General features: G+C 33.4%; 1 protein-coding gene across 2 annotated transcripts in view; it reads right to left on the bottom strand.

The window, feature by feature from the left end:
- mroh1 (maestro heat-like repeat family member 1) overlaps positions 1–19,591 on the bottom strand; it is a 46,000-nt gene extending 26,409 nt beyond the window's left edge. For both annotated transcript variants that reach the window (XM_088306381.1, XM_088306382.1), the window contains exons 1-9: positions 19,440–19,591; positions 18,964–19,028; positions 18,596–18,741; positions 16,165–16,296; positions 15,914–16,076; positions 4,613–4,711; positions 4,247–4,398; positions 3,506–3,646; positions 2,085–2,177 (exon numbers count right to left, since the gene is read on the bottom strand). In XM_088306381.1, the coding sequence (XP_088162507.1) occupies positions 2,085–2,177; positions 3,506–3,646; positions 4,247–4,398; positions 4,613–4,711; positions 15,914–16,076; positions 16,165–16,296; positions 18,596–18,741; positions 18,964–18,985 (948 nt within the window). In that variant the 5' untranslated portion in view covers positions 18,986–19,028; positions 19,440–19,591. The remainder of the gene's footprint in view (positions 1–2,084; positions 2,178–3,505; positions 3,647–4,246; positions 4,399–4,612; positions 4,712–15,913; positions 16,077–16,164; positions 16,297–18,595; positions 18,742–18,963; positions 19,029–19,439) is intronic.
- Between the last annotated feature and the right edge of the window lie 387 nt (positions 19,592–19,978).

The raw sequence follows: 19,978 nt of genomic DNA, 5'->3' as shown, positions 1-19,978 counted from the left end.
GGTCCATGCGTGTTGTTTTAAATGAATGGCGACAGAGAAATTTAGTTTCGTTCTGGCTGCAGCCAATTCAAAACCAGTGTGCATCATATGCTCCGAAACCGTCGCAACATTGCGAAGCGCCACTACGAAACAAAGCACCGCCCTTTTGTGCAAAGTTATCCGCTGAAGTTTGAGGTGAGCGCACGCAAAAACATCGAACTTCGAGTGCAGTACAACAGATTTTTACATTTTCGTTTACAGCCCAGCAGCATGCAAACGAATGTTCACTAAAAGTAAACTAAAACATTCAGTGATGGGGAAGTTGTGAAGGAGTGCTTCAATACGGTTGCACAAACATTATTTAAAGGAAAACACAAAGGCCAGATGTGTGAAATAATCTACCAAATCCCAATGGCCCTGACTCCGTTCCAACCCAGATTTAAGTCACTGGCAGGGCAGTCACAAAATCATTTTTCTCATTAAGAGAAGTTAAAACATATTCAAAAGAAAAGGTGGTGTTTTGAATTAGTTTTTTATGAGGACAGCCATTTTTATTGATTGTGTACTCAACATGTTGACCTGTTTTCCTTGGATAATTAGGCTTTCCGGTTTTTTTAGTCTGATAACTCTTTGATTTAAAAAAAAAAAAAAAAGGTAAAAGATGTTAACTCAATGCTTAGCACTTGATATATTTCTGCAGGAGATATTTTACAGTTTTTTTCTGGAAGTGGCACCCCTAAATTCCTGGAGCCACATTTTCTTGAATGTGAAATAAACGCCTTATATTTGTTTGACTGGCAAAGGTGTTTAATGGGAACATTGCTAAATATTTAGTATACAAGTGCGCTCTGTTGAAAATGACTAAATATTGAAACTATATAAAAATGTGAACATAGGCTAGACATTAAGGGAAGTTGGACTTTGGTTCGGACCTTTTAATTGGAAGAAATTTTCGTCGTGGACCTCTGTGACTTTTAATTGAATACCTCTGACCTAGACAGTACCTACGGGTTTCAAAAAATATTTTTTACAGTACATTTCATGCGCAACATAATATTGTACCGGTGAAAGTTTAGAGTTTAATAGATTTAAAATTCTAAAATTCCTAAAAGAGTATATAATGCAAGAATAAAATCTCTGAAAACATGATTTAAAAAATACTTTGAAAGATCATACTCATAGGTATGGGAATGGGCTTGGCATAGTTCTTAAACTTGATTTTAAAGCATTTAGACTATATTATGTTTAGAATCTTTGTTCATTTATATTATTCACTCTGATAATACCAGCAAATCCGGGGACTAAATACAAGTACAGTACAAAGGGAAAAAAATGCTTTGCAAGAGTGACTTTTGGGGTGGGGAGCGCAGAAGCACTGTAAGGACCCTCACAACTGAACTGCAAAAGGAGCCTTGCTCGAGCAAGGCTCATGTGCGAGCCCGTCTTTGCGCCAAATTGAAGCATATTACCATGTGCGTATAACATGTCGATGGTTGCATTAGTTCTCGTGGCTACTAGCTTTGCCTTCTTCTTCAGCACACGAGCTGCTAGTTACACTTGGGATATGTGAGTCGACTTGCAACGTCACGGGCTTAGTGCAGGGCCATAGCTAGTCATTTTGGGCACAAGAGATACACATCCAATGTCCCAAACCACCACCCACTCATAATTGAGGACACTTTGTCCTCCTTTTGAAATCGGTTGTAATCATCTGACCGCTTAGGTTAACCGTTTCTTTGTTTTATAGTTTGAATTCTTCCAAAATATGTTCTAGTATAAAGAATAAAAGAAAAACAGCCATGAATCTGCTATATAAATGCGTTCCATGCTAAATTGCTTGCTGCTCAGGTGAAGTTCAACAAAGGCAGGTAAAACCTTTTAATTTTTAATTAATGGCTTTCTTGTGTTTTTGATACAAGAAAATTGTGGAATAAAAGTTTAAAAAAGTCAAAAGTTTAATTGGAAAAGGTGTTGAGTGAACTGTTGCAAACAGTGGGTGCGTCAAGCCATATGCCGCATCTGATGCACAGATTTTCTATTTCATATATCTGAAAGAAATGTACCAAATACAATTGACAACTCAAAAGCTCTTCTGAACCACGTACCTGCTGATGCAGTGCAAAGAGCAGACTGTCCAGTTGAGTCTCTAGGACCCTACTTCCCATGTTAACAGAAGCATCAAGAATATGGCAAAGACTCTATATACAAAAGGGGAGACGAAAGACAAAAACATGTAGATCTTTCAAACAGGCCAATTGTGGACATGATTATATTTCTACAATTGTTATGTTACATACAATGTGATTTAACTAGCACTAAACTAAACTAACTAATTGAATACAATTGCAATTAGGGATGGGTATCTTTCATACTTGAACCAATTTAGTTCCGACTCTCGGTCCCTGGGAATTGATAACGGTATTTAACGGCCCCAATTTACAGTACTCATGTGAGTGTGTTTATGGACATAAATTTCAATTCATTTAATGATAAAATCAAAAATACCTTGCATTTAATGTTAATGGGGGGGCGGGCAGGGAAACCGATCTGCAGCCATAACCCGCCATCAGAGGGACCCCCAGTCACCACGGCATCAGGGCACGCAAGCAAGTGAATGAGTACACGCTGTGTGAGTGGACGCATGTTAAGCGAAAAGAGTTACACTGGTGTTGGGCTGGGTGATTTGACTGAAAAGTATATCACGATAAGTATTTCATATTGGTTGATATTTAGATTTTGTTTTTTTTTTTACCATTGAAAATAAGGACCCGCACCAAAAAAAGAAAAGGCTGAATTTAACTCGATCACGTGTCCCACACGATGCATATTGATATTATTGCAAGCGGCACATGGGTGTATTGAGCATTGTCGTTAATAAATAAGTTATTTAAAAAAAAAAAAACAACTTGACAACGTATACATGCGTCATTTTGATTTTTTGTTCCCAAGAATAATTTCAATTAAAGAAGAAAGTTAACATTTTTATACTATTTAGTACAAAATTAAGATTGTGTTCAATGAAAAAAAAAAGTTTTTATTTACCCAAATATTTAGAAAAAAAAAAAAAGACATTTTAGAGCTGCAGTGACAAAACAATACCGCACTATTTTTACTCATGAATCTGCCTGCGTGGCTAAAAAACGCGCGCAAAAATGAATAAATAAATAATGTAACGATGGTAAAGCCATGCACTTCCCAGCATGATTTGATTTGGCTCAACAAGATAAACTTTTCGTGCTGGGTGCTGGTTTCTCCAGCCAGCGATGTCCTCCCTTTATTATGGTATTTTTATTAATTTTATAAATTAAATTAAAAAAAACACTCACAAGATGGAAGCAAAACATCGTTGACTTGATGTCTATCGGTCACCGGTAAAACAGACCCAAATTGGTCCATACCATAAAAAGTACTGACTTCCGCATCCATCCCGAATCACAATTTAAAGAAGGAAAAGTGTGTTGATTTTTAGCATTCATGAGCCTTGTTTTAAAAGCTTAACTTTACTGGTGCTGCAACTCAGTGGTACCTTGCTAATGATGTAGTGCTCGTTGTTTTTCTTATACAAGGCCAGAATGGCAGGGATGAGCTTGGGAATTTGTTCCTCCAGTTTATCGCTAGCCATCAGATGGCACATTGAGCCCACCGCCTCAGCTACCGTTAGCCTCAACTGAAGGACAGAGAAAAAGGGAGAAGAGGACATCACTTTGTGCGTGAATTTGTCTTCAAACAAAAAGGAAATAGGTATGACACCAGCCTGTGACGAAAGCAATGATATACTCAAATGCTGAGTCCAAGATGAATCATTTATTTCGCTAAATAAGGTAACGTGAGCAATAGAAACGGCGCTCTGTATCACAGCAAATACAAACATTGCATTGGAGTGTTAAATGGAAACCTCCCAGATGGGGTTAATCACAATTGTAAAGAAAGGCTTATTTCTAAAGTTTTACCTTATAACCAACCGTGAAGCAGACATGCATTGATCTACCATGCTACGCTTCAACTCTACTAAAATGGACTCAAATCTAAAATGGTAATCCAGTATCAAATGTTTATGGGTGAGATGTTGCGCAAACAGCAATAGATATTTTTCTAGTATGACAAATGATTTATGCAGTTTTTTTGGAAGCCTCTTGCATTTCATTTTAATTTGGAAAACAAAATCCCAACCCGGAGCAGGCTTTGCCTCAGCATCCCACCATACAGAACAATCTGAGAGAGCGCACGTCGACTTCCAGCTATGAGAGGCAAACTTGTGAGCACTTACCTTCGATTCTCTGCTCTGTAGCCAGCTATTGAAAAGGATGTCAAAAGCAGCACAGATTTCACTTGAGAATGTGTCCTGCCTGACTGTGGGATCTGGGGCTTTGTCGAGATTGGCAAGGTACTCCAAGATACTGTCACTGAAATGGCGCAGAGCTGAAGGAAAATCACAAAAAGAGGAACAGAATTCGAGGAGCATTCTTTTTAAAGATGCAACTTTTCTTGTTGTGGAAAATAACACTGAAATTCTTTAATTGCTCCTGTCTTACTGAGGGAAATTATTTTTTTTTAATTAACACTAACATTTCATTACACATGTAGAAGGGATTTAAATATCAGCAACTTGGAAAGCAAAGAAGTCAGTTCGTACCAGAGGAGAAGACCCACTTCATGTTGTCTTGTTTGGTCAGGCTCAACATAGGCAACATGGTACCAAGAATAGCGTTGAGAAAAGGCACCATGCCGTAAACTAGAGAAAAGGGGAGATTATGGTGTTAATAAAAACAGTGGTCGCTTAAAAACATGAAATTTACCTATAAGAAAATAAACAATTCTTTGGCCTGTGGCCAGTGACTTGGGTGTCTATACACGTGTGTTTAAGTGCAACAGAAGTCTGAACGTGTCAATCTAAAAGTAAAGATGGACAGCCCTTGAAAAGCACGCAGCCCATCTAATTACTATTACTCATGAATATAATTTTAAAAGTTACTAACTTACTTTTCTAACGTAATTAAATACTTGAATGATAATTTGATTTAAAAAGTAACAAATTTTCTTTATTTGTTTATTACTTGATTTCAAAAGTAACCAAGTACCATTAGTTGATTATAAAAGGAACTATTTTACTTAATCTAAAAATACCCACGTTACTTAAATATATTATTTGAATTATTTGATTTTAAAGTTACTAAATTACTTAAGTTGATTACTGGAATTACTTGAATTTAAATGCAACTAACTACCTTTACCTGGTTATGAAAGTAACAAATTAATAAATGCTTGATTACTGGGATTACAGGATTTTAAAAGTAACTACATTATTTTACATGACTTTTCTTAAAAAAAAGTAACTGAACTACTAGATTAGTGGAATTACTTGATATTAAAAGTAACAAGATTGCGTGATCTTAAAAGGAACTAACCTCCCTGATGTTAAAGCCAACCAATTTTTCTGATTACCGTATTTTCTCGAGTTAAAGGGCACAGTGTGTGCTATTTCTGTATTTAACACATACACTGGGAGCACCGCAACGTCGGGCACATGCTAGCTCACGCATTTTGAGAAAGACGGCTCAGAAAGACCAAACTTGTTAGTCACATAACATTTAGCAGCTTTAGTGACAACAGTCAGCCAACATTGATATTAACAGATTATCAATGTCAGGGAGGGATGGCACTAGTCACAGTCACGGTTTTTAATCAAAACCAAACTATCACCGTTTTTTTTTTCTTTCGATTTTTGATTTACTTAATAACTGGAATCACTCGATTACAAAAGTAACCAAGTACTTTTACTCAATTACAAAGGTAACTAAGTAATTTTACTCAATTACAAAAGTAACTTAATTACAAAGGTAACCAAGTACTTTTACTCAATTACAAAAGTAAATTTACTTGGTCACTGGAATTACTCCATTTTAAAAGCAAATTTGAAAAAATTTGAATACTGTGTTACTTTATTTCAAAAGTAACCAAGTACTTTTACTCGATTACAAAATTACTTAGTACTTTTACTCGATTACAAAAGTAACCAAGTACTTTTACTCAATTACAAAAGTAACTTGATTACAAAAGTAACTAAGTACTTTTACTCAATTACAAAAGTAACTAAGTACTTGTACTCAATAACAAAAGTAACTTCATTACAAAAAGTAACCAAGTGCTTTTACTCAATTACAAAAGTAACTAGATAATTTTACTTGATTTCAAAAGTAACTCGATTACAAAAGTAACCAAGTACTTTTACCCAATTACAAAAGTAACTTGATTACAATTGATTATAAAAGTAACTAAGTAATTTTACTCGATTACAAAAGTAACTTGATTATAATCGATTACAAAAGTAACTAATCAATTACAAAAGTAACTTGATTACAAAAGTAACTCGATTACAACAGAAACTAAGTACTTTTACTCAATTACAAAAGTAACTAAGTAATTTCACTCTTACAAAAGTAACTCGATTACAAAAGTAACCAGGTACTTTTACTCAATTACAAAAGTAAATTTACTTGGTCACTGGATCACTCCATTTTAAAAGCAAATTAAGTAATTTGAATACTGAATTACTTTATTTCAAAAGAAACCAAGTACTTTTAATCGATTACAAAAGTAACTTGATTACAAAAGTAACTCAATTACAAAAGTACATTTACTCGATTACAAAAGTAACTAAGTAATTTTACTCGATTACAAAAGTAACTTGATTACAAAAGTAACTCAATTACAAAAGTACATTTACTCGATTACAAAAGTAACTAAGTAATTTTACTCAATTACAAAAGTAACTCAATTACAAAAGTAACTAAGTACTTTTACTTGATTACAAAAGTAACTACGTACTTGTACTCGATTACAAAAGTAACTTGATTACAAAAAGTAACTAAGTACTTTTACTTGATTACAAAAGTAACTACGTACTTGTACTCGATTACAAAAGTAACTTGATTACAAAAAGTAACTAAGTACTTTTACTCGATTACAAAAGTAACTTGATTACAAAAGTAGCTCAATTACAAAAGTACATTTACTCGATTACAAAAGTAACTAAGTAATTTTACTCGATTACAAAAGTAACTCAATTACAAAAGTAACTAAGTACTTTTACTCGATTACAAAAGTAACTTGATTACAAAAGTAACTAAGTACTTTTACTCGATTACAAAAGTAACTTGATTACAAAAAGTAACTAAGTACTTTTACTAAATTACTCAAGTAACTTGATTACAAACTATTACAAAAGTAACTAATCAATTACAACAGAAACTAAGTAATTTTACTCTCTTACAAAAGTAACTCGATTACAAAAGTAACCAGGTACTTTTACTCAATTACAAAAGTAAATTTACTTGGTCACTGGATCACATTTTAAAAGCAAATTAAGTAATTTGAATACTGAATTACTTTATTTCAAAAGTAACCAAGTACTTTTAATCTATTAAAAAACTAACTTGATCACAAAAAGTAACTAAGTACCTTTACTCAATTACAAAAGTAACTCAATTACAAAAGTAACTAAGTACTTTTACTTGATTACAAAAGTAACTACGTACTTGTACTCGATTACAAAAGTAACTTGATTACAAAAAGTAACTAAGTACTTTTACTCGATTACAAAAGTAACTTGATTACAAAAGTAACTCAATTACAAAAGTACATTTACTCGATTACAAAAGTAACTAAGTAATTTTACTCGATTACAAAAGTAACTTGATTACAAAAGTAACTCAATTACAAAAGTACATTTACTCGATTACAAAAGTAACTAAGTAATTTTACTCGATTACAAAAGTAACTCGATTACAAAAGTAACCAAGTACTTTTACTCAATTACAAAAGTAACTCAATTACAAAAGTAACTAAGTACTTTTACTTGATTACAAAAGTAACTACGTACTTGTACTCGATTACAAAAGTAACTTGATTACAAAAAGTAACTAAGTACTTTTACTCGATTACAAAAGTAACTTGATTACAAAAGTAGCTCAATTACAAAAGTACATTTACTCGATTACAAAAGTAACTAAGTAATTTTACTCGATTACAAAAGTAACTCAATTACAAAAGTAACTAAGTACTTTTACTCGATTACAAAAGTAACTTGATTACAAAAGTAACTAAGTACTTTTACTCGATTACAAAAGTAACTTGATTACAAAAAGTAACTAAGTACTTTTACTAAATTACTCAAGTAACTTGATTACAAACTATTACAAAAGTAACTAATCAATTACAAAAGTAACTCAATTACAACAGAAACTAAGTAATTTTACTCTCTTACAAAAGTAACTCGATTACAAAAGTAACCAGGTACTTTTACTCAATTACAAAAGTAAATTTACTTGGTCACTGGATCACATTTTAAAAGCAAATTAAGTAATTTGAATACTGAATTACTTTATTTCAAAAGTAACCAAGTACTTTTAATCGATTAAAAAACTAACTTGATCACAAAAAGTAACTAAGTACCTTTACTCAATTACAAAAGTAACTCAATTACAAAAGTAACTAAGTACTTTTACTTGATTACAAAAGTAACTCAATTTCAAAAGTAACTAAGTACTTTTACTCGCTTACAAAAGTAACTTGATTACAAAAAGTAACTAAGTACCTTTACTCAATTACAAAAGTAACTAAGTACTTTTACTCGATTTCAAAATTAACTCGATTGCAAAAGTAACTAAGTACCTTTACTCAATTACAAAAGTAATGAATTTGGTCACTGGAATTACTCCATTTTAAAAGCATCCATCCATCTTCTGTACCGCTTCTCCTAGGGTCACAGGGGGTCTTGGAGCCTATCCCAGCTATCTTGGGGCAGTAGACGGAGGACACCCTGAACTGGTTGCCAGCCAATTGCAGGGCACACAGAGACGAACAACCATTCGCGCTCACACTCATACATAGGGGCAATTTCGAGTGTTCAATTGGCCTGCCATGCATGTTTTGGAGCTGGGATTGAACCCACGCCCGATGCTGTGGGTTCAATTCAGCAATGCAAATTATTTGAATACTGGATTATTGTATTTCAAAAGTAACCAAGTACTTTTACTTGATTATTAAAAGTAACAATTTTGCTTGATTACTACAATTACTTGATTATATCAAGTAAATTAGTTACTTTTATAATCAAATAAAGGTAGTTATTTACTTGAACACTGGCGATACTTGCTAATAAAAATTTACTTGATTTAAAAAGTACCTAGCTTGACTCAACTTGATCTCCTTAAATACTTGATTTAAAAAAAAACTAATGTACTTTTTTTAAAGTAAATGTGACTAATGGATTATTGGAATGACTTTATTTTAAAAGTAACTACTTAAAATGATTATTTGAATTACTAGATTTTAAAAACTGTATTAATTTGATTATAAAAGTAACTAAGTAATTTTACTCGATTACAAAAGTAACTTGATTATAATCGATTACAAAAGTAACTAATCAATTACAAAAGTAACTTGATTACAAAAGTAACTCGATTACAACAGAAACTAAGTACTTTTACTCAATTACAAAAGTAACTAAGTAATTTCACTCTTACAAAAGTAACTCGATTACAAAAGTAACCAGGTACTTTTACTCAATTACAAAAGTAAATTTACTTGGTCACTGGATCACTCCATTTTAAAAGCAAATTAAGTAATTTGAATACTGAATTACTTTATTTCAAAAGAAACCAAGTACTTTTAATCGATTACAAAAGTAACTTGATTACAAAAGTAACTCAATTACAAAAGTACATTTACTCGATTACAAAAGTAACTAAGTAATTTTACTCGATTACAAAAGTAACTTGATTACAAAAGTAACTCAATTACAAAAGTACATTTACTCGATTACAAAAGTAACTAAGTAATTTTACTCAATTACAAAAGTAACTCAATTACAAAAGTAACTAAGTACTTTTACTTGATTACAAAAGTAACTACGTACTTGTACTCGATTACAAAAGTAACTTGATTACAAAAAGTAACTAAGTACTTTTACTTGATTACAAAAGTAACTACGTACTTGTACTCGATTACAAAAGTAACTTGATTACAAAAAGTAACTAAGTACTTTTACTCGATTACAAAAGTAACTTGATTACAAAAGTAGCTCAATTACAAAAGTACATTTACTCGATTACAAAAGTAACTAAGTAATTTTACTCGATTACAAAAGTAACTCAATTACAAAAGTAACTAAGTACTTTTACTCGATTACAAAAGTAACTTGATTACATAAGTAACTAAGTACTTTTACTCGATTACAAAAGTAACTTGATTACAAAAAGTAACTAAGTACTTTTACTAAATTACTCAAGTAACTTGATTACAAACTATTACAAAAGTAACTAATCAATTACAACAGAAACTAAGTAATTTTACTCTCTTACAAAAGTAACTCGATTACAAAAGTAACCAGGTACTTTTACTCAATTACAAAAGTAAATTTACTTGGTCACTGGATCACATTTTAAAAGCAAATTAAGTAATTTGAATACTGAATTACTTTATTTCAAAAGTAACCAAGTACTTTTAATCTATTAAAAAACTAACTTGATCACAAAAAGTAACTAAGTACCTTTACTCAATTACAAAAGTAACTCAATTACAAAAGTAACTTAGTACTTTTACTTGATTACAAAAGTAACTACGTACTTGTACTCGATTACAAAAGTAACTTGATTACAAAAAGTAACTAAGTACTTTTACTCGATTACAAAAGTAACTTGATTACAAAAGTAACTCAATTACAAAAGTACATTTACTCGATTACAAAAGTAACTAAGTAATTTTACTCGATTACAAAAGTAACTTGATTACAAAAGTAACTCAATTACAAAAGTACATTTACTCGATTACAAAAGTAACTAAGTAATTTTACTCGATTACAAAAGTAACTCGATTACAAAAGTAACCAAGTACTTTTACTCAATTACAAAAGTAACTCAATTACAAAAGTAACTAAGTACTTTTACTTGATTACAAAAGTAACTACGTACTTGTACTCGATTACAAAAGTAACTTGATTACAAAAAGTAACTAAGTACTTTTACTCGATTACAAAAGTAACTTGATTACAAAAGTAGCTCAATTACAAAAGTACATTTACTCGATTACAAAAGTAACTAAGTAATTTTACTCGATTACAAAAGTAACTCAATTACAAAAGTAACTAAGTACTTTTACTCGATTACAAAAGTAACTTGATTACAAAAGTAACTAAGTACTTTTACTCGATTACAAAAGTAACTTGATTACAAAAAGTAACTAAGTACTTTTACTAAATTACTCAAGTAACTTGATTACAAACTATTACAAAAGTAACTAATCAATTACAAAAGTAACTCAATTACAACAGAAACTAAGTAATTTTACTCTCTTACAAAAGTAACTCGATTACAAAAGTAACCAGGTACTTTTACTCAATTACAAAAGTAAATTTACTTGGTCACTGGATCACATTTTAAAAGCAAATTAAGTAATTTGAATACTGAATTACTTTATTTCAAAAGTAACCAAGTACTTTTAATCGATTAAAAAACTAACTTGATCACAAAAAGTAACTAAGTACCTTTACTCAATTACAAAAGTAACTCAATTACAAAAGTAACTAAGTACTTTTACTTGATTACAAAAGTAACTCAATTTCAAAAGTAACTAAGTACTTTTACTCGCTTACAAAAGTAACTTGATTACAAAAAGTAACTAAGTACCTTTACTCAATTACAAAAGTAACTAAGTACTTTTACTCGATTTCAAAATTAACTCGATTGCAAAAGTAACTAAGTACCTTTACTCAATTACAAAAGTAATGAATTTGGTCACTGGAATTACTCCATTTTAAAAGCATCCATCCATCTTCTGTACCGCTTCTCCTAGGGTCACAGGGGGTCTTGGAGCCTATCCCAGCTATCTTGGGGCAGTAGACGGAGGACACCCTGAACTGGTTGCCAGCCAATTGCAGGGCACACAGAGACGAACAACCATTCGCGCTCACACTCATACATAGGGGCAATTTCGAGTGTTCAATTGGCCTGCCATGCATGTTTTGGAGCTGGGATTGAACCCACGCCCGATGCTGTGGGTTCAATTCAGCAATGCAAATTATTTGAATACTGGATTATTGTATTTCAAAAGTAACCAAGTACTTTTACTTGATTATTAAAAGTAACAATTTTGCTTGATTACTACAATTACTTGATTATATCAAGTAAATTAGTTACTTTTATAATCAAATAAAGGTAGTTATTTACTTGAACACTGGCGATACTTGCTAATAAAAATTTACTTGATTTAAAAAGTACCTAGCTTGACTCAACTTGATCTCCTTAAATACTTGATTTAAAAAAAAACTAATGTACTTTTTTTAAAGTAAATGTGACTAATGGATTATTGGAATGACTTTATTTTAAAAGTAACTACTTAAAATGATTATTTGAATTACTAGATTTTAAAAACTGTATTAATTTGATTTTAAAAGTAACTAAGTATTTTCACTTGATTCTAAAGTAAAATTTAACTTAATTAAAAAAGTACTACGTGACTAATTTATTACTTGAATTATTTGGTATTACTTTACTTGAATACTTGGATTTACTTTGATTTTAGGAGTAACTGATTACAAAAGTAACCAATTTACCTGATTACTGGAAATACTTGCTTATAAAAAGGACAAAGTTGCTTGATTACTTGAATTAGTCCATTTCAAAATCGATTACTGAAATTACTTGATTTTAAAAGTAACTAAGTTACTTTACTGGATTACCTGAACTACTGGACTTTGGAATGATTTTAAAATTCTGTACTTGTAATGCATTATAAATGGATAATTTACTTGATGACTGTAATTACCTGGCTTTTAAAGTAACTTACTTGATTACAATAATTACTTGATTTCAAAAGTACTTTAGTACCTTAAGTTGTAAGGTAAAAGTAACTATATTAATTTTAAAACATAACGCTTTACTTGAATACTGGAATTCCTTGATTTTAAAAGTACCTAAGTACCTTTACTTGATCATAAAAATAACTAATTCACTTAATTACTAAAAATTACTTGATTTTATAAGTAACTAATTTACTTGAAAACTGGAGAAACTTGATTACAAAAGTAACTAATTTACTTAATTACTGGAATTTATTTATTTGAAAAGAAACTGATTTAACTGTGGGGGGACGCAATGAGTATGCCCACACCTGCGCAGCGTAGGGTAACTCGAGGGTGCAAGAGTGTCCCACCTCTCTCAAGAGGACTGGTATAAGAGCATAAGCTGTGTGTGGAGGGGAGCCCGACAATATCTTGTCTAAAATTCTTTGCCTACCACACCAGCTCGGACTCCTTCCCTGCCAGAGAGGCGACATTCCATGTCCAAAGACCTAGTTTCTGTCGCCATGGATTTGACACACCAAGGTTCCTGCCTCTTGCCGCCGCCGAGCTCACACTGGAATTACTTTAGTTTAACAAAACCTTCAAAAGTACACAAGTACCTTTATTATAAAACTAACTATTTTACTCAATTTTAGAAATATCCACGTTACTTTATTTTATTACTTGATTTTAAAAGTAACCAAGTTACTTGATTACGGGAATTACTTGATTTTAAAAGAAATTAAGTTACAATACTTGACTACTTGAGTATCTGATTTTAAATGTAACTAAGTAACTTTACCCGATTCGAAAACAAATTTCCTTTTAAAATAACAGTTGCTTTAATTTATTACTTTTTTAAATTTAAAAATTTTTAAATTTTAAAAGAAACTAAATTACTTTACCTAATTTTAAAAGATTGTAAAACAAACTTTTATCATTTGTTTTGAGAAGTAATCTATCTTACATGAATACTTGAATTTGATTTTAAAAATAACAAATTTACTTGATTACTAGAATTATTTGATTTTAAAGTAAGTAAATCACGTGATTACTGGAATTATACGATATTAAAAGTAACTAAATACATTTACTTGATTTTACAACATAACTTGCTTAAAATTGCAATAGGACGGTGATTGAAAATGACCTAAAAGTGCAATTTCAGACATGTCTTCTTAAGTTAAACATGGAGAGTGAATTACAAACTATCCTTTGTCTACTTTGTTAAAAAAGAAGAAAAGAAAGAAAGCAAAGAAACGACTATTTTCTGTTCCTGGCCAGGCATTTGTTGATAGCAGCTAGAGAGGCTAGCTGCTGGCTGTGAACGCAGGAGTGTGCCTTAACATATAATGACTGCGTAATTAAGTAGTGCAGAGATATTCAATTAAAAGTCACAGAGGTCCACGACACAAATTTCTTCCAATTAAATGGTCCGAACCAAAGTCCAACTTCCCTTAATGTCTAGCCTACGTAGACATTTTTATATAGCTTCAATATTTAGTCCTTTTCAACAGAGCACCCTTCTATACTAAATGTTTAGCAATGTTCACATTAAACACCTTTGCCAGTCAAACAAATATAAGGCGTTTATTTCACATTCAAGAAAATGTGGCTCCAGTAATTTAAGGGTGCCACTTCCAGAAAAAAACAGTAAAATATCTCCTGCAGAAATATATCAAGTGCTAAGCATTGAGTTAACGTCTTTTACCTTTTTTTCTTAAATCAAAGCGTTATCAGCCTAAAAAAAAAACGGAAAGCCTAATTATCCAAGTAAATCAGGTCAACATGTTCAGTACACAATAAATAAAATTGGCTGTCTTCATGAAAAACTAATTCAAAATGAGCTTTGACACCACCTTTTCTTTTGAATATTTTTTTAATGAGAAAAATGAGTTGTGACTGCCCTGCCAGTGACTTAAATCTGGGTTGGAACGGAGTCAGGGCCATTGGGATTTGGTAGATTATTTCACACATCTGGGCTTTGTGTTTTCCTTTAAATAATGTTTGTGCAACCACATTTAAGCACTCCTTCACAACTCCCCCATCACTTGAACGTTTTTTTATGTTTCCCCAAAATCCATGATACTTTTACTGAATATTCGTTTGCATGCCGCTGGGATGTAAACGAAAATGTAAAAATCTGTTGTACTGCACTCGAAGTTCGATGTTTTTGTGTGCGCTCACCTCAAACGTCAGCGGAAAACTGTGCACAAAAGGGCGGTGCTTTGTTTCGTAGTGGCGCTTCGCAATGTTGCGACGGTTTCGGAGCATTTGATGAATACTGGTTTTAAATTGGCTGCAGCCAGATCGAAACTAAATTTCTCCGTCCATTCATTTAAAACAAGACGCATCGACCTCGCTAACTTTTTAGCAAGGCATACTGTCAGCAGCACTCTCTTCCGGTCTGCTGCGCAATTGGCAGTGGATCGTAAACAAAAGATTTGATTGGCTCAAATCAGTGACGCCTTTTCCGTATTTACTAGAATTGCAACGCCAATGTTTGCGAATGCGCCCTGAAAAAAAATCATCATAGATTGGCCATGGGTCCGCTCCGAATCATCCCGCGGTCCGTCATTTGGTGATGCCTGAACTAGTGCTTTCTTCGCACCCTCACCTTCTTAGCAATTTGAATATGATTTTGGGGTGGCATTGTGTTGCTGTTGTTCGCAGCAATTGAATAGTCGAGCTGGCCATCAAGCCACCAAGCAGGTCAACTTCAAAATAAAAGCCTACTAAGCACATTGCATTACAGTCCCTGCAATATTTTGTATGCTTAATTTTAAATATTGATTATTTTATAGTAAAATAAATGACGATATATCACAAAAAAGGGGGGGGTACAGAAATTTGGTACAGTTGAGAACTGGAATTGATTTACAGATAGATAAACAGGAACAAAACCAGTTTGTATCGTATAATGGAAAAACTGGAGCATATGGGGCAAAATGATGGTACCACTGTCTTCAGTACAAAAAATTAACTAAGAAATATTTGCAAAACGGTGTAATTTGTGAAAAATATATCACCTTTAAAAAATAAAAATTCGCCCAGTGTGCAGTTGACTTGAGAATGTATGTGCAATAATTTTCCTACCATTGGAATCAGAAAGGCTGGCTAGCGTCTGGACCACAAAAAAGTGAGGCAAGATTCCAGGTTGAAACTTGCTCAGTATTTCCTCCATTATATCATTGATGTGTTTGTTGCCAACAGCTACCAGAATGTTACTGGCAGCTTGCTGCCAGTCAGGGACAACTTCCTTTGTGAAACAGAAACAGACTAAATAGATTATCAACTCGACAACGCCTCCACCGAAAAAAACAAAAAATAAATGTGACATTACTCACCTTTGATCGTGTCATCTCATCTGAGGCCAAGGAGATGATGCTCTTGATCCTGGGGTAAGAGATTGTGTCTATCCTGCTGCCAACAATCAGCTCAATGGTTTGAAGAATCACAACTCTGTGACTAACCACCAACTAGAAAAGGAGGACAGGAGGCAATAAACATCACAAGAGGATATTAAAATACTATTTAATTGTTTGTTAAAATACAATTCAGATTTCAAGATAAAATGGGTTATGTATCCACGTTAGATTTGCATTTCAATTGTAGCAAATACTATTTTTTTTTTTTTACTGAAAGAGTAGCTTCTAAATAGAAGTGTAAAATATTAATTAAAACCCCCAAAATACAGTAACCAGGCACTGACTAAAATTTCCAATTCGCCTGTTAACCTGTTGGTCTTTTTTGCCACCTGTCCTGACCTTTTTGGGAACGTGGTACAGCCATAGAAATTCCAAGTTCATGAATATTTGCTAAAAAAAAAAAGTAAAGTTTAGTATTGTTTGAATATTAAATAGCTCGTCTTTGTAGTTAATTCAATTAAATATCGAATGAACCAGATTTGCAAAAGATCTTCTGTTTTGATTTACATTTTGGACAACGTCTCAACTGTCAAAATGGTTTGCACGTCCGCCTCACAGAGCAGAGGTCGTGTGTTTGATTTCAGCCCCAGCCTTCATGTGTATAGTTTGGATGCTCTCCTCGTACCTTTCTCCAGTTTCCTTGAACACTCTAAATTGTCTCGAGATATGATTGTGAGCGCGGCTGGTTGTATACTGGGATAGCTGCCCAGCACGCCTGCGACCCCCGTGACCTTGATTGTAGGGCTGGGCGATAAACCGAAAATTTACCGTTACCAAAATGTATTACAATGACCGACATCATTTTGCCTATGTCGGTAAATTCTGTGTTAAAAAAAAAAAAAAAAGAATAGAAAATTCTTTTCTGTCTGCGGCAATGTTCATGTCCCTTTAAGACGGCTACAGCGCGTGTAGTCACGTGACTCCACCCATCTGAACAAGAAAGAAAACAGACGACACGGTCGTAGGGGCGATTCAATCCAGAAGCGGCTGACACGGGATCTTGGCGCAATCTATTTGCAGAAAAAGATTTTGCGATAATGTATCGTGCATTTATGGTTATCAATGTAAAATTGCTCAATTTATCGCGATTTGATTTGAGGTCATATCGCCCAGCCCTACTAGATCGGATAATAGACACAAAGTCCCAGCTTCAATGGAACTGGTGTTGCACATTTCTATTTTTTAAAAGAATAGGGTCCGGAGGTTGTGAGAGGGTATTTTTCAGCACCAAACTCAATCATTCAGAGGGTGACAGTAATGTATCAAAAGTTGTGTGCCAACTGCTAAAAGTCAGAGGATTATTTAACATTAAGAGGAAGAAGCAGATGATAACGTCAACGGTCGAAGAAAAAGCATTCATTTATTGTGATGGCAACTTTATTTCGGTTTAATCAAGGACTAGGATCCATTTTATTACACCAGGATTGTACCCTTGGGAACAATGCGCCATGGGATTTAGGTTAATGTATGCAAAACTTTAAAGTAAAAAAAAAAGAGCAGTAGGCTCCCACTTTACAGTTACAGTACAGTACAACAGGTTGGCAAATAAGTGCAGGCTATGCAAAATGTATGTGTGTGTAAAACAGTTTGACATAATGCACTCCATTTAGCATTTTACAGATTTTTTTTAATGAAATGTTTTTTTTTTTTTTTATGGATGTTTGCCGAATGACAGACAGGCTAACTTTAATAAAATGTCCACCTCTTTGTATTAATTAGTAGAGGAAATGGGCCATGGAGCCCTGTATTCCGATTAGAATGAATCAGCAAGACGAAACGGAATGAAAATGCTCCAGACACCTCAATTGGAATGAAAAGGAATTTCGCTCTGATTCGCAGGGGCAGTTTACTTCTTTCGCAAATCCAAATGAGCGTCATGTAAACAGTTCAATCAGAACAGCCAAACTGCGTCCGGTCTGCGCATGCTCTGTTGACATAATGCGTAAATAGAAAATTTAAAATGACAAATCTCTTCTGTGACGGGCAAACTTGATTCAAAGTACTTAACTAGTGAGTAAAGTAACTTGTTTTTAATCAAGATGTTTCATGAATTCAGAATCAGAATGCCCTTTCTTGTCATTGTACTCAGTGAAGTGTTGAAACAATCAGAACTACTGTGCGAATTAACTCCATCTGGAAAAATAATTTCATGTTCACATGTCTCTGCATGGCACATGACAGTAACATGGCTGATTTGATTAACGTAATGGAGCATGTAAACTGAATATATTACGTCACATGTAAACAGGTGAAAGGAGATATTCCTTGGGAATTTGAAAAAAAAAGTCTCCATGTAAACCCAGTTGGCGTTTTTGAAAGGAGGAAGATGTAGTGTACAGTGTGGTATTACCTTAGGGTGTTTTAGCAGGTAGTCCTGACACATAGCAAGCACTTTGTCAGGCTGTTCATTTCCCAGAGTCAGCATCGACTTCCTGACCTGCGCCTGGACTTCAAAGTCTTTATCATTGGCTGCATCAAGTAGAGCCAGGGTCACCTCTAGAGTAAAATGCAACATGAAAGCAACAAATAATCACTAAGGTTATCAAAATACATTGTAGAGTAAAACATGCAACACACAAGGTTGGAAGTGCATAACTGCAGACACTTACTGCAATCTTAAAAAAAATAAAAATCAGTCGCCTTTGAGCTATGTTGTTACTGTCCTATGAGATAAGCTACAAACATCTGATTCAGATACCCTTTCAAGAATGAACTCACGTTCCACATCTGTCTCGCCCATGGTGGACAGAGAGATGATTTCCGGGACTCAATGACCGTGAGACCTGCAAGCATTGGAATAAACGTTACTACTTTTGCGTAATGGTCATTAATTGAAATTCCCTACCAGCATTATATATGACGAATGAAGACGTATGTAATAGCCTTTAATAAATTGTGCAGTTCCACATAGCAGAGTATGGAGTAGCCCAAGAATAATAAATGGACATTAAAAAATATATACTTTAAAAGAGCAGGACACCTTATGAAGCGACTTAGCAACAACATAGCGAAACCAGACAGTCTACAAAATCCCAAAGCGTTCGTTCTCATCATTTACATCCAAACATCCCACTACTATAACTAGTAGTCTGCTAATTTACTATTAGCTTTAGCTGCTGCTACGGAAGAGCCACAAACATCCTCAACCCAAACGGAGGAGTGACAAGCAGAGCCTGGTTAATAGCTTTACTTACCAAGTTTACCGCTGAACGAATAACTACGCTTTGGCACGGTTTGCCCTTCTCAAAGTGTGACAGAGAACATTTCGTGTTTGGCGACTGCAGGCGTAAACACATCAGGTCGTGTGGTCATGTGCTTCTGGTCAGCAAGAACAAATCAGCGATCTGACGTCACATTTACGCCCGCGAGTGCCACTTCTTCTTTGATGTTATGATTCAACTATCAAAGGGACACATACCGCCGCTTAGCGTAGGAGTACAAGTACTGTAGCTGAGATGCTAATCTGGTTTTTCAAACTCGAGTTTGGCTGCTGTTTCTTTCAAAGTATAGATAAATATATAAAACATAATAGATACATATTATATAAATATAAATATTTGGACATATAAATATGTGAGAGAAGGTATCAAAGTTATTTTTAGTATTCGGTTGTGTTTGTTCAATGGTCTCAATATTATTCTTATTATTCATAGTAGTAGTAGTAGTAGTAGTAGTAGTATCATAGTCCATCATTGTTCAGTGGCGGGTCATCATTTTATACGTTGGCCTTAGT

The sequence above is a fragment of the Idiotropiscis lumnitzeri genome, chromosome 10, assembly GCF_059441095.1.
Source record: "Idiotropiscis lumnitzeri isolate Australia: NSW breed Sydney's pygmy pipehorse chromosome 10, RoL_Ilum_1.0, whole genome shotgun sequence".
Taxonomy (NCBI): domain Eukaryota; kingdom Metazoa; phylum Chordata; class Actinopteri; order Syngnathiformes; family Syngnathidae; genus Idiotropiscis; species Idiotropiscis lumnitzeri.
The sequence above is the reverse complement of the archived record's forward strand: the minus strand, read 5'-3'. Positions and strand labels throughout refer to the sequence as shown.